Raw genomic sequence first — 12,670 nt, 5'->3', positions numbered from 1 at the left:
TGGTGAGTAACAGGGGTCAGGCGACTCGTCGCTTGACGTATTAGACTCATCATTAAGTTTTGAAATTGCTGATTGATTGCTTCGAAGTGAGTTCGTTGGGTATTCCTCCTCATTTTCGTGAAGTGATGCTTAGTTTTCACTTGCATCGGTTATGGCTGTAGCAGTGATATCTTCACTATTAGTTTCTGATTGGTTCATGACCTTGAATTGGGCATTCATTGCAAAGTGAAAAGATTGACAGTGGAAAGATACCGGTATGTCCATCCAAGTGCAAGCGTTTTCGGTTTTGTCATTATAAGACCATTTTTAGACTTCCCCGGTCTCAGATACCTTTACTGGCACTTTAAGCACCGCGTATCCATTGTAGAAGACTCCGACAGATGTTGTTTCAGTTTAGCGGAAAAGTTTTCCTAGTAGCCTAACGTTTTCGGGCAATAAAATAAAAGGCGCTTTTTCGAATTTTGATGTTAAGAATCTTAGAATATGCTGGTCTTTCATATTGTTAGCTATTTTTCGTGTCTCTTTTTCCTTTCCTCTGGTGTTTCCTTAGTTTTGAGACAATAGATGGCAGGTTCAAGTTAAATAGCTGAATCGTTACTTGGACTTCGAACATAATTTATAATTTATTTCAAAAGCCAAATTTGGCGAAAGAAGTGTAAAACTTGAATTTTTGAATAACATTTCATCTAGATTAAATTTGTATTTACGGAGTAATGTAATTGCAAAATCTATCTTAGTACCATGAACAATTGAGTGAAATTGAAATTACTTTATTATGCAGTATAGTTTTCAAATTTAATATATGCACTATACTCAAAATTGCCAGCTATTGCAACATATCACGATTCTTTGTTATATGAGTATATTTTATGAGAGATTTTAATTTTAACACGCAGTGGGAGGATGTTAATTCATACCTAAGTGAACTTAATGAAAGTGGTTGACTAAGCTCAAAGTTAAAATCATCAACAAATGTAATCTTATGTTTTGTTCGTTTTTGATGTGATTTAGAGTGGCGACGCCTCAGAGGATGGTGTTCGCGGGAGTGTTCACAGACCAGTTGTCGGAACTGGATAGTCTCTCGTCAGCTATAGAGAAACTCTGTCTCAATGACAGCAGTGTGTTGGTGGCCAAGGACAGCAACCACGCACTAGGACAGGGCTGGAGGCTAGGATTTCTCGGTAGGTGAAGTTTCTCGACTCTCTGATTCTTGAAAAGTTGTGACGCAGCTTTAAACTAGGGAGAGTTGACTAAAACTGATGTACAATATGCCTATTTTACTACGGCTTTCATTTTACTATGACTTTTAACTTCTAGACTTTCATTCAGTTCATTTAATCAGACGAATTTGAAAAACTTTTGTTTTTTTAAGACTATGGTCGGAACATTCTGTGCTATGGTCGAAACATTCTGTGATCCTTGTTTTTTTCCGTATGTCTCAAACTGTTTAGTTGCCAGGTGTGTTGCACATGGAGATTTTCATGCAGCGACTGGAGCAGGAGTTCGGAGCATCTCCAGTGGTCACATTGCCCAGTGTGCCTTACAGGGTCAAACTGAAGTACGACAAACAGATCAAAGAACACAGAGGCCAACAGGTCATCGAGATCAGGTCAGGTGAAGGTCACCCACGGCTCAACATGTAGATTGAGATTATTCGAAGAAATGAATGAATCGTATTCTAATTAAATCTAAAAGCCTGAATAAGTTAGCTTTTTTCCGCTTCGAAACGAAGCCACTTTTGATCGGTGGAGTCGACTATCGGTTTTCGGAGCTGCAAATATTAGGAAGGTTTGAAGAATCTTTTTTTTGGTTTTGGAGTATCTGGTGGCAACCAAACTGCTCTGTGTGCTTGTCTATTAGCTTAAACAGCTTATTGCATCATTTTGGTAGAAACCGAACGAATATTAGCTGTAATACATTGGTAAACAACCTTAAGTTTCCCGTATATGAGTGCTTTGTGCATATGGCATCTCAAATTGTAAATTTTAAGTTTGGTTCACTTGGTTCACTTTTCAATTGCTATTAGATCTAAATAACTTCAGCCCGTCAGCGAGAGCAAGTGACTTGTAATCAGGTACTAGACATATGTCCTAAACAGTTTTTCTCAGAGTTTCTGCTGCTCAATTTCTGCTTCTTAGTTCATTGGAGGCGCTAATTAATTTTTTAATATAATTTTACGCTTGCGATTAGCAAGCGTTAATTAATTTTTTTTCCAAATGCAATTTAAAATATCTGTTATGCTTTTCAAGTATATTCTTTCCAAGGCGTTGGTTTTTTCTTTATTATTTTAACAGTTGGTTATTGTTTGATAAAAACCTGTATATTGAAAGGGTATGGGATTCGGTTTTTTCTTTTTCATTTTTTGAGACCGGGTTTTTTCACTTTTAAAAAACTTAGTTTTTTTCAAAAACATTTTTTTTCGATTTGCAAAAAGGTAGTATCAATCCAAAGACCGCTCACTCACGCCTAGTCTTTTTACCGTACCCCAATGTCAACAGCCTTCGAACAAGTCCGCGAGAGGAGTTTTTGACCCAATTTTTTTTCTCGTTTTCTCGAAAACTACCCTGACAAATCAGATTTTGAGTTCAATAGATAAATCAGGTTATGGAAAGCTCCCCGGCTTAAGCGTCTACTCCCTAATGTTTTTCCAAAAAAATTATGGCCCTCGGAAAGGTCAAAATTTTAATTTTTTTAAAAATTTTTCTTCAAAATTTTGACTTTTCTCGAAATCTACTAACCCAAGTCTGAGAATTTCGTTTCAACCGAAAGCACTGATTAATTGAAGCTCCTCTGCATCAGCGCTATTACCAAAACTTTTCTCCGCAAAAATATTATTGCTCTCCGAGAAATCAAATAGTTACACAACAAAGCTTGTGTGATAGTATGAACTCTCTTTTTCCAAGCTAAGTCGCAAATATTTTTGCGACGCAAATATAGTTGCGACAAAATGTGTTCGTTCTGATCAATGGCCAGCTATTCAGTACAGCCAATTCTAAGGCTTTTAACACAGACTATTATATTACAAATAGCCTTTTAGATTCAAGATGTCATGGATCTGTAGCGTAGAGATGGGGAGGAGACCCGTAACAAAATAAAAGGGTTCGAACCTCCGGGGCAGGGTCGGATGTTTTAAATGAACTTTTTCGTATGCTAGTTAAATTTTGTTCGCTCTATAAATTGAGGCATGTTAGTTGGTAAAATTCATTTTTTTTTCCAAATTGACTGGTAGTGCTAATGCGTCATAATTGGCGTGCGTCACTTAAGAAAATTTGTAGACTCAAAGTTTTACTCATTCAGTTTTTCCCAGTAGCGTTTTCGGTCAAATGTTGCTTGTGTATGCGAAGTGCAACTTCGCCTGTGTTTATGTTGGTGATAATTTTACTAATTTTACGAGTTGCGTGAAGCTGCCTGAGTGCTATGGCCATATTTTTCTTGCCAAAAAGAGTTACCGTCTTCGGAAACATCATAATTGTGATTTTCTGACCGTTTTTAAAATCTTACCACTTTTTGCAAAAACTACCCTCCCAAATCGAAGATATTGAATTCAATCGAACGAACACAATGTGTGAAGCTCCATTGCAAAAACTTCAGGCCCAAATTTTTGACACAAACTTTTGTATTTTTTGTTTTCTCGAAAACTACCCTACAAAGTCTGAGATTTTGATTTAAATCAAAAGAACGGAATGTGAGTCCGTTCAATAGGACGGCTTGTGCTGCTCCCATTTTCCTAACACAAAAGTTCGGCTCTCGGAAAAGTCAAGTTTTTGATTTTTTTCAAACTGTTTGACTTCTCTCAAAAATTACCCAGCTAAGTTTGAGACTTTGAGTTCAACGGATAGATCAGGCTGTGGGATGCTCCTCGACATAATCGATTACTCACAAATTTGTTTAAACTAAATTTTATGGCGGTCGGAAAGTCTAAATTTTGATTTTATGGCCGTTTTAAATTTTTTGTCTTTTGTTAAAACAATTCTAGCAAATTTGAGATTTCGAGCTCAACGGAGAGAACGAATTCTATTTGAGCAGTCTTTATCGTCCTCAGAAAAGTCATTATTGCGGTTTTTCTACTTTTTTTTCATATTTTATGATTTTCTGAAAACTATCCTCACAAATCTGAGATTTTAAATTCAATCGAACGAACAGGTTGTGTGAAGCTCCCCTGCAAAACTTTCAGCCCAAATTTTTGATGGCCTTAAGAATGTCATTTTTTTGAAACTTTTTAATTTTTCGCAAAAAATACTCACTCGTAATTCTGAGACTTGGGATTAATGGAGAGAACGAGTTGCGCGAAGGTCCCCTGTTTGATCGGCTATGCCGGAATTTTTGTACCGAAAAAAGTTTATCGTCTTAATTGTGATTTGTTGATTATTTTTTATTTGTTGGTTTTTGCAAAGTTCCCCACCATTTTTGTAATTTTGAAATCTATCAAATGATCAGGTTGTGTAAAGGTTCCCTTCTTAATTTTTACCCCCAAATTTTCAACACAAAAACTTCTAGCCCTCGGAAAAATCAAATTTTTGATTTTTGACAGTTATTTCAAACTTCCAAAAACTACCATCCCAAATATAAGATTTTGAGTTCAATTAAAAAAATTGTGGCTGTTTTTTACGGCTGGTTATTATGACTGTTTATTATGACTGGTTATTATGACAAAGTTATGGCTGGTTATTTTGACTGTTTTTCAAGTTTTTTTCTCGAAAATACTTCTACTTCTGAGACTTTGGGTTCTATGGAGAGAACGGGTTGTGGGAAGTTTCACTGCATTAGCAGCTGTGCTCAAATATTTTTATGCATAAAGTTATTATCCTCGAAAAAGTCAACTTTTTGATTTTTGACGGTTTCTTGGATTTTTATCTAATTCTCTCGAAAACTGCCATGCCTAATTTGATATTTTGAGTTGAATGGAAAGAACGGTTTTTAAAAAGCTCGCCTGTTTAGCAGCTACACCCAATTTGAGAAAAGAAAGTTGAAGCTTTGCCATGTTTTTGATTTTTGACCAATTTTAAAAGGTTTTGACGTCTCTCGAAAACTATCCCCGAAATGTTTTTTTTTTCGTTTTCATAAGATCAAACAGATTGTCTGAAGCCCCTCTATATAAGTGGTTAATCCCAGTTTTTTCCCACAAAATTTTATGGTCCTCACAGCGCAAAAATATAATTATTGATCTAAAAAATTTTATAGCTTGAATTTTTCTACTACCGTTACGTTTTTGGCTTAACGAGGTTCGACCTTGATTTTTTGCCTTATGTGCCGTTCGGTCATTGATTCTCAATGCTTTTTAGGGCTGTTTATGAGCCTGATCCGAGACAAAGGAGATAAGGGTATAAAAATTTTGTAGATATTGTTTTTTCGACTTTTTAAGTATTTTTTTCAGCTCAAGTTTTCAAAAACTGACTTCTTGTACTGCAATGTTTTAATTGTATCGCAAATGTTGCGAAGCTACGCTTCGCCTCTATGATATTATCAAAATAAAAGAGGGAATTTTTGAAACTTTTTGCATCTTTGAAAACTATTATAGGATGAGTTACGAGAATTAAAACAATCCGTCAAAATACCAAAAATCTTTTTTCATCGGTTTTTTCTCGCAGCAAGATTGGCTCTCAGAGGATTAGAATCAGGTTGAATTTTGCATATAATTTGCTCAACATAATAGTTTGTTTCCTCAGCAAACAAAAACAATTTCGCATCTGGATGTTTCGCCACGTTTTCAAATTTTTCACCATAAGCTTCAATGCTCTTCTTTTTTACGTTATCAAGGACAGACTTTATGAGTAGAAATACTCGTTAGATTGTTTCCGTCAGTCAGAGTTTTTGTTGATATCTTTGCTTCTGCTAATTCCAAATCTCTAACTTGACCTTGTGTCATGCTTATGAAACGAGAGAGAACCGACGTAGCGTGATATATAAAAAAAAGAAAAACAACCTATTTTTTGAACTCTCAAAGCGTATTGCGTTTCAATAAATGTTATTTTTTTCAGGTCCCCTCTGAAACTGCCCTACCACCTGCACGTGGACAAGTACTATGAACCTTTCGTTCAGGCCACCATCATCAGTCCCATGGAGCACCTAGACACCATCCTCAATTTGGTATCACTATTTAGATCTCTACAACTAACCCCCCCCCCCCCCTCTCTCCGCCTATGGTACCTAGTTACCTTTTCGATAAGCAAGAGTATTGCAACCAGATGTAAGACATTTTTCTCGTAAAAAGCTAATTTTGTTCACAGAAAATGACGAAAATTGGTCATCTTCAACTTGAGTCATGTTAGCTTTTAAGAATCTAATTGTGTTTGCTAATACAGTGGTGTTGTATAAAGAGCTGAAAATATTTAATAAAATTGAGTTAGTTTTTTGTCGGCCGTTAGAATTTTTGTCCCAATTTTTGTCGGATTACTTGCTGTATCTTTTAACAATGAGCTTGAAAGTTTTCTTGAAATTCTGCAATTAAGTTTCGAGCAGCGTACATATAGCTTCTTAGGTTTTTTGGTTTTAATAAACAGTTAGTTTTTAAAAAATCTGTAGTAAAAACTGTTAAATAAATGTCAGTTTTTCGGACTTTCTGGAAACTTAGCGTCAAAATTTTTGTTAGAACTGAGCGATTTTTCTGTAAACTGATTGATTATATTGGCACCTCAAATTGTTTGAAATATGGCTAAATTTTTGGAAAAATCCCAAAAATTCTGAAACAATTACTTTATTAAACATTTTCAAATTTGATCCGACTGTTTTTTGTCTACAAAAGCATTTAAAAGGCAAGTTATTTCTGAATTAAATGTTGACAATTTTTCAATTTTTACACCTAGTATATTGTTACAAACCTTCTTTGTTTTTTAACCTAAATCGCAAATAAAAGTCTTCATTAAAAGTGTTCACTTGTTTAGAAATTCGATTCACTGTAGCATTGGAAATTGCATAGCATCTGCTAATTCGAGGCTTAATTCTAATTTTGTTTGCACTTTACAGCTGCTTTTTGTCGTGTTCTCGCTAAGGTTTCGCCTCTGTGTTATTTTTTTTTAATCTTTAAAAGGTATCTTTAAATTTCGTCTGTGGTTGTAATCTGTTTTTGTTACCCATGATCTGTTAAGCATGATCTTCGGATGAGAGTAAAATGATTTAGATGGATTGAATAAATAATTTTCTGGAGTTTTCATAGATTTTTTTCGCTGTTTTCTTGTAGTAACTCTTTGAAGTTTTGGTTCAAATATTTAGGTGTGAATGAACGTAGTGATGGTAAATGAACTTTTCTAGGTTGAGTTGAGTTGTTTCTATTGTTTCCAGGCAAAAAATGGTTAAACTTGATCACGCTAAATATGATCTTTTTAAATTCAGTTCAAATTCAACTAATAGTTAGGAGAAAGGTAAATTATACTCTCCAGTTACAAAATAAAAATAGCCCGAAAAAACAAGGACGACTTCTAATTTCGAAAGTCGTTTTAATTTTAGATTTACCAGCGGAATAAAAATTCATCCGTTGATCCAGATTTTTCTGTCCATCTATTTTTTTTTAAATGACACTTTCCCAACAGTATGTTGGCTATGTTTTGAAACATCAATCTTTTTCATGTTTTTTTTTCATTTTTTTTAATTATAATGATGCAATGACAGCAGACTCGCGCCCAAATATTTCTGATGGGTTTGTAGTTAATTTGGGTCAAAGGATTTATTCAGGAATTTTTTTTTCAAGGAGGCCGACGGTTTTTTTTCAAGGAGGTTCTATTATAAGAGAGCAAAAAATGATGACATATATTTCAAAAGGAATCCAACAAGCTATTTATATCTGTTCGCCGTATTGACGTAAATTTTGATGATATGACTTTTTATTAGCATTTTTCAATTTTGGCAGATACTTTCTATCACAAGTACTGCGAAGCTCTGCTTCGCCTCTGTGAAAAGAATAATTAACCCTATAAACAACAATTAATGCCTAAGCATAAGCGGATTTTGTACCTTGTGACGAACCTAGGTTTCAATGAGGAGGAGTTCAGGCGAGAATGTCTCCTCGATCACAGACACGAGATACATGATCACATGCAAAATGCCACTTGCAGAAGTCATAACAGATTTCAACGATGCACTCAAAAGAGCCACTTCAGGTTAGTTAGAGCAAATAGTTAACATTTTTGATTTTGTCGATAAATAAGTTCTTGGGGACTTGTCTTTTACATTTGCGAGAAAAGTTTTTTTTTCAAATATGGATGAAAATTAAAACAGCGTGCTTCAGTTTTTCAGTAGCAAAATTAGTGATTTAAAAGTTTGAAGTCATTGCTACGCAACCAATCTTTTTTCGTTTTCCGCAGAACTAAAGAAAAGTTTTTGTAAATCGCGCTCGCGAAAAAAGTCCGGGTTTTTTGGGAAAATCCTTCAAGCCAGAAGGATCGAATAACCCAAAATTATTCTTACCAAACCAAAATTCAGTATTCGAAAATCTGATAAATAAATATTTGTCAGTTTTGGACTGTTCAAAGTAGACTGATTGATTGAAATAGTTCGAAAATTTGGTTTTCTGTCACGAGAAAAGCCATTCGATATTGTAAACTTTACACCCCGTGCCATTCATAAAGAATTAAACTTACGATTACGGATATACGAATTGATTACCTTATAATGATTTTTATCTTGTAATGATTTTCTGTAATGATTTTGATTGTACCTTGTAATGATAATAGGGGAGGGGGGTGTTTAACAAGATCGTAGCTCTATTTTCTTGCTTCAGGTCTTGCTAGTTTCGACTATGAAGACTGTGGTTTTGAAGAGGCAGATTTGGTGCGGATAGACTTCCTGTTGAACAAACACATGATTGACGAGTTCTCTATGATATGTCAGAGAGAAATGATGCATTCTAAGTGTAGACACATGATTGACAGATTGGCAGAGCATATCCCAAAACAGCAGTTCGAGATCAAAATACAGGCCGTCATTTCCGACACTTCTACTGTCGTTGCTAAGTAATTGTTTTTTTTGCTAATTGCTCTTGCGATAAGCAGCGGTATTGCAATCGGGTAAAAGACTTTTTCCCCGTAAACAACTTTGTTCACAGGATGACTGAAATTCGGCCGTCTGCGTTTTCATTTCTACCCAAGTTGCGCACCTAATAGCTGTAGTTCAACAACTGGTTAAGAGCTTTGTTTTTGTCGTATCATTTCCATATCTTAGTCGTGAGAGCGCAATTAGCTCTAAGAATATCGTTTGTTACACTACACGTTAATTGTTTGGTACACGTTTTCATTACTTTTGTCTTCATTTTCATATAGTTCATAGTTTACTTATTTTCATATGTGCGAAATTTTATTTTACAAAAAAAAACTTTTCTGTTAGATTTTTTTTGCTGTAAATTTTTCGTTTTTTTTGGATGTACCTTTTTTGATTTTTCCCCTACAGTGTGTGGAAGTAGTTATAATTTTGGTTAGTTCAGTGTTTTTTAGATTTGAGCAATGTCATTTGAAATCGTTTCAAGCTGATGGCTCAGCGTACCATTTTACTATGTCAAAAAACTTTCGAAAAAATTGAATAATTTCCAGAAGCTTTTTTTTTGCGATTTTGACTCAATTGTTTTGTTTACGAAGGAATGTAGTGGCAATTGATGCAAGGGATCCAGGAGTATGGCTAAGATTTTTGAAAAAAAAAGAAATGTTTTTATTTCCTTTACTGGCGTCCTTTTAATGTAGTTTCTTGTTGTTGTGGTTCAGCTAGCTCGCCTACCGTTGCTTATAGATTTAAGTCTAACAAGTTTGATATAATAGGGCTTTTTTATCCCCGATTTTTCCTCTGTTGGATATGCAGGTTGTTTGAACAGTTTTTGAGTAGGAGTTTTCGCATCTCAATTTTTTGACCGAAATTTATCGTTTCCATATATTGGTTGGGTGAAAGAATTGGATGGAGTTTTACCCGAATCCTTATTTTTTTTCAGTTAATTGATTTCTATATTAATTGCAGTAAGGTTTTTAATTAATTTTCTAGCCTGCGATTTCTTCGAAACTCTTCAAATTTTTCATTCAGCTTCGCTTCTGTGTTTTAAAAATACAATTGCTGTTTTTTTTTCCAAAAACTATTTGGATTTTTTCAAATTACTTTTCATTAACAAATTCTGGGCTCTAAAGGCTAATGATAAAAGAATTATTTAGAATTACCTATGATTTTGACTTTGGTGAAGTAAGTGGAAATAGATAATTTTCTCGGTTTGTGTTCGGAACCAGTATCTTTCAAAATCAAAAATTCCAATCAACTAAACGAAAAACTAACCGTTATTTGAACAACGTAGTCTACCTAATTTTTTTTGAACAAAAGAAAGTATGCATCAGTGAGAAGCTTTTTTAGAAATCATAATCGAAAAGTTGTACTTCAGTGGCTATGAAAGAAACTCGCATTTAATGAAAAGCTTGAATCTAGCTACATCTGCTTTAAGCGCTTTCTTTGCTGCTTGATATTTACACCGCGTCCAGACAATTCGGGCAAAGACAATTCAGCCGAATTGAAATTCAGACAATTCAGCCAAAATTATGCAGAAAATTCAGCCAGTGACAATTCAGCCAAAAATATAGTGACCGCCGCAGTCGCGCCAACTTGTTGCGAGCTTGCCAACAGTGAGTAGGACTCTATACGAAATTTAGAGCCGGTTATCGCCGCGAAGCGGCGACGCGCGCGTAGCGCGCCCACCGGCGACCTTAAACCGAGAAATAGCTCCAATTCCGATTTTTTTCTTTCGAATTAGGCATTTTGTAAAACTGGCTGAATTGTCTCAGGTTGAATTGTCTGTATATTTTTGTCTGAATTTCAAATTGGCTGAATTGTCTTTGGCCGAATTGTCTGTGCGCCATTTACACTTAATGTTTGCAAGTATGTATTTTAGTTCATGGCTAAAATGTCAAGGCACAGATCTTCGATTTGTAGGCCTGGATTTGATTCCCGCAGTCTTCGAGATTTTTTACAGTAATTTGGTTCTCTGAAACGCTGATATTTTTGGCTGTTTTTCGCTTATTCCGCCCAAAACAATTATAGTATTGGACAGGGGCGGATCTAGGATTTTGCTCTCCCAAAGCAGTGTTTTCCCCTTAATTTTGCTAAAATTTTTGAAAAAACAGTCAAAAAAGCCGTTTTTGGGCACTTTTTGAAAAATTTTGACAAAAAAATTGAGTTTTTTTTTGGCGCGCGCTCCCCCTCAAAGTTAGTAAATATTGGCGCCAAAGGCGCCCTTAGAAAAATTTTTAGGTCGGTCGGGCAAAAATGGATTCTGAAAAAGCATCTGGTATTGGAGCACTAACTAATTGAAGTGTTGTTCAAAATAATTTTTGGCTACATATTATCAAATCAAGAATTTTATCGTTTGGGCTGAATAATTAAAATGAACCATGTTTTCTAGCATTTTTCCTTATTAAAGCTATTACGGTTAGTTTCTTATCGCAAATCCTTAGTTAACCTATTGTAATTATAGTTTATATATGACGGATTTTTTTTCAATAAGTAAAAATCGTTTGAAGTCAATTTAAAAACTCTAAATTACTTCATTCATACCTGTTATTTTTTTATCATATTGCGCTATGCGTTTGATTTTTTTTCATTGTTGCGAAAGAGTATAGAGTTGTTTTGTACCAGACAGCCGGTCATTTACAAAATAAATTTTGATTTATTTTCACCAAGTTTCACGTTGTTTCACATGCGTTAGACAAATAGAGATTTCTTCCTGTTATAGCCCTCCGGCATATTATAGTCCATCCCTCCCCAAGTGTACAAAAATCTGTGTAGTGAGATATGATGCGTTTGAATTTGGACTGCGTGTTGAAAGCACCTAAAATCATGTGGTTACTAAAATGTTCCAACTTACTGAGAAAATGAACCAAAGGAAACCTTGAAACGAGCCGAAAATACTCAAAACAAGCGAATGAAGAAAAAGTTCGCACTAGCTTTTCATTTCAGGGGTAAAGTGAACGCCCTTCGGAAAGACGTGTTCCGGAAACTGCACGGAAGCATAGGAGTGGAGAGACGGTCTGCACTTCTCAAGGCACAGGCGGATGGGAAGAAGAGACTGCGTATGGTGGGAAACATACAGATACCCAAGAAGGTCTTCGTCCAGGTCATGAAGGCCGCCACATCTAAATAAGAACATAAGAACAGCTCGCAAACTCAACTATCGAAAGCTAGCATCTATATTTGCTAATTGGTACGCTTTTCGGCAAATGAGACGGCGAATAATTTTTCTAGAATGTTCTAGAATAAAACAACTTTACTGATTAAAATGTCTTCTTTATTTCTCGAAAAGTAAATTCAATTGCTGGAAGTTTTAAAGAGTTCATGAACAGTTTCAAGAAATTTTACGAGGGTAGATGAGATTTCAAATATAAAAAAATTGGATTATTCGAACCTTGTATTTATTGTAGAAATTGAGAAATTGATATTTTGAACTGAATGCATTTAAATTGTTTTAAATGTTTTTGAGTTGATTTTTCTGCAAAGTGCTGTATTGTTTGTAAAAAAGTTTTCATAAGAAAATTTCCTTGGAATTTAACCAGCTTTAACAATGTAATTTAATTTGTATGAGTGTTATTACAAGGGAAAAAACGTCTTATTATTGCCTTATTGTCTGCAAAATTTCAGCAGTGCCGAAGAACCAAAAAAAATTATTCCAGAGGCCAAAATAAAAAATTTGTTCAACAGTGCCGAAAAATGGACAAAAAAA

At 34.9% G+C, this 12,670-nt stretch overlaps 1 protein-coding gene across 1 annotated transcript in view; it reads left to right on the top strand.

The window, feature by feature from the left end:
* Positions 1–12,308, top strand: part of LOC134848074 (translation factor Guf1, mitochondrial-like) — a 32,522-nt gene extending 20,214 nt beyond the window's left edge. The window contains exons 6-11 of the mRNA XM_063865414.1: positions 1,012–1,181; positions 1,459–1,609; positions 5,979–6,087; positions 7,964–8,093; positions 8,714–8,945; positions 11,911–12,308. Coding sequence (XP_063721484.1) covers positions 1,012–1,181; positions 1,459–1,609; positions 5,979–6,087; positions 7,964–8,093; positions 8,714–8,945; positions 11,911–12,094 — 976 coding nt within the window. The 3' untranslated portion in view covers positions 12,095–12,308. The remainder of the gene's footprint in view (positions 1–1,011; positions 1,182–1,458; positions 1,610–5,978; positions 6,088–7,963; positions 8,094–8,713; positions 8,946–11,910) is intronic.
* Positions 12,309–12,670: the final 362 nt, after the last annotated feature.

Source organism: Symsagittifera roscoffensis, chromosome 6, assembly GCF_963678635.1.
Source record: "Symsagittifera roscoffensis chromosome 6, txSymRosc1.1, whole genome shotgun sequence".
Lineage (NCBI taxonomy): Eukaryota > Metazoa > Xenacoelomorpha > Acoela > Convolutidae > Symsagittifera > Symsagittifera roscoffensis.
This window is presented reverse-complemented; position numbering and strand designations above follow the sequence as displayed.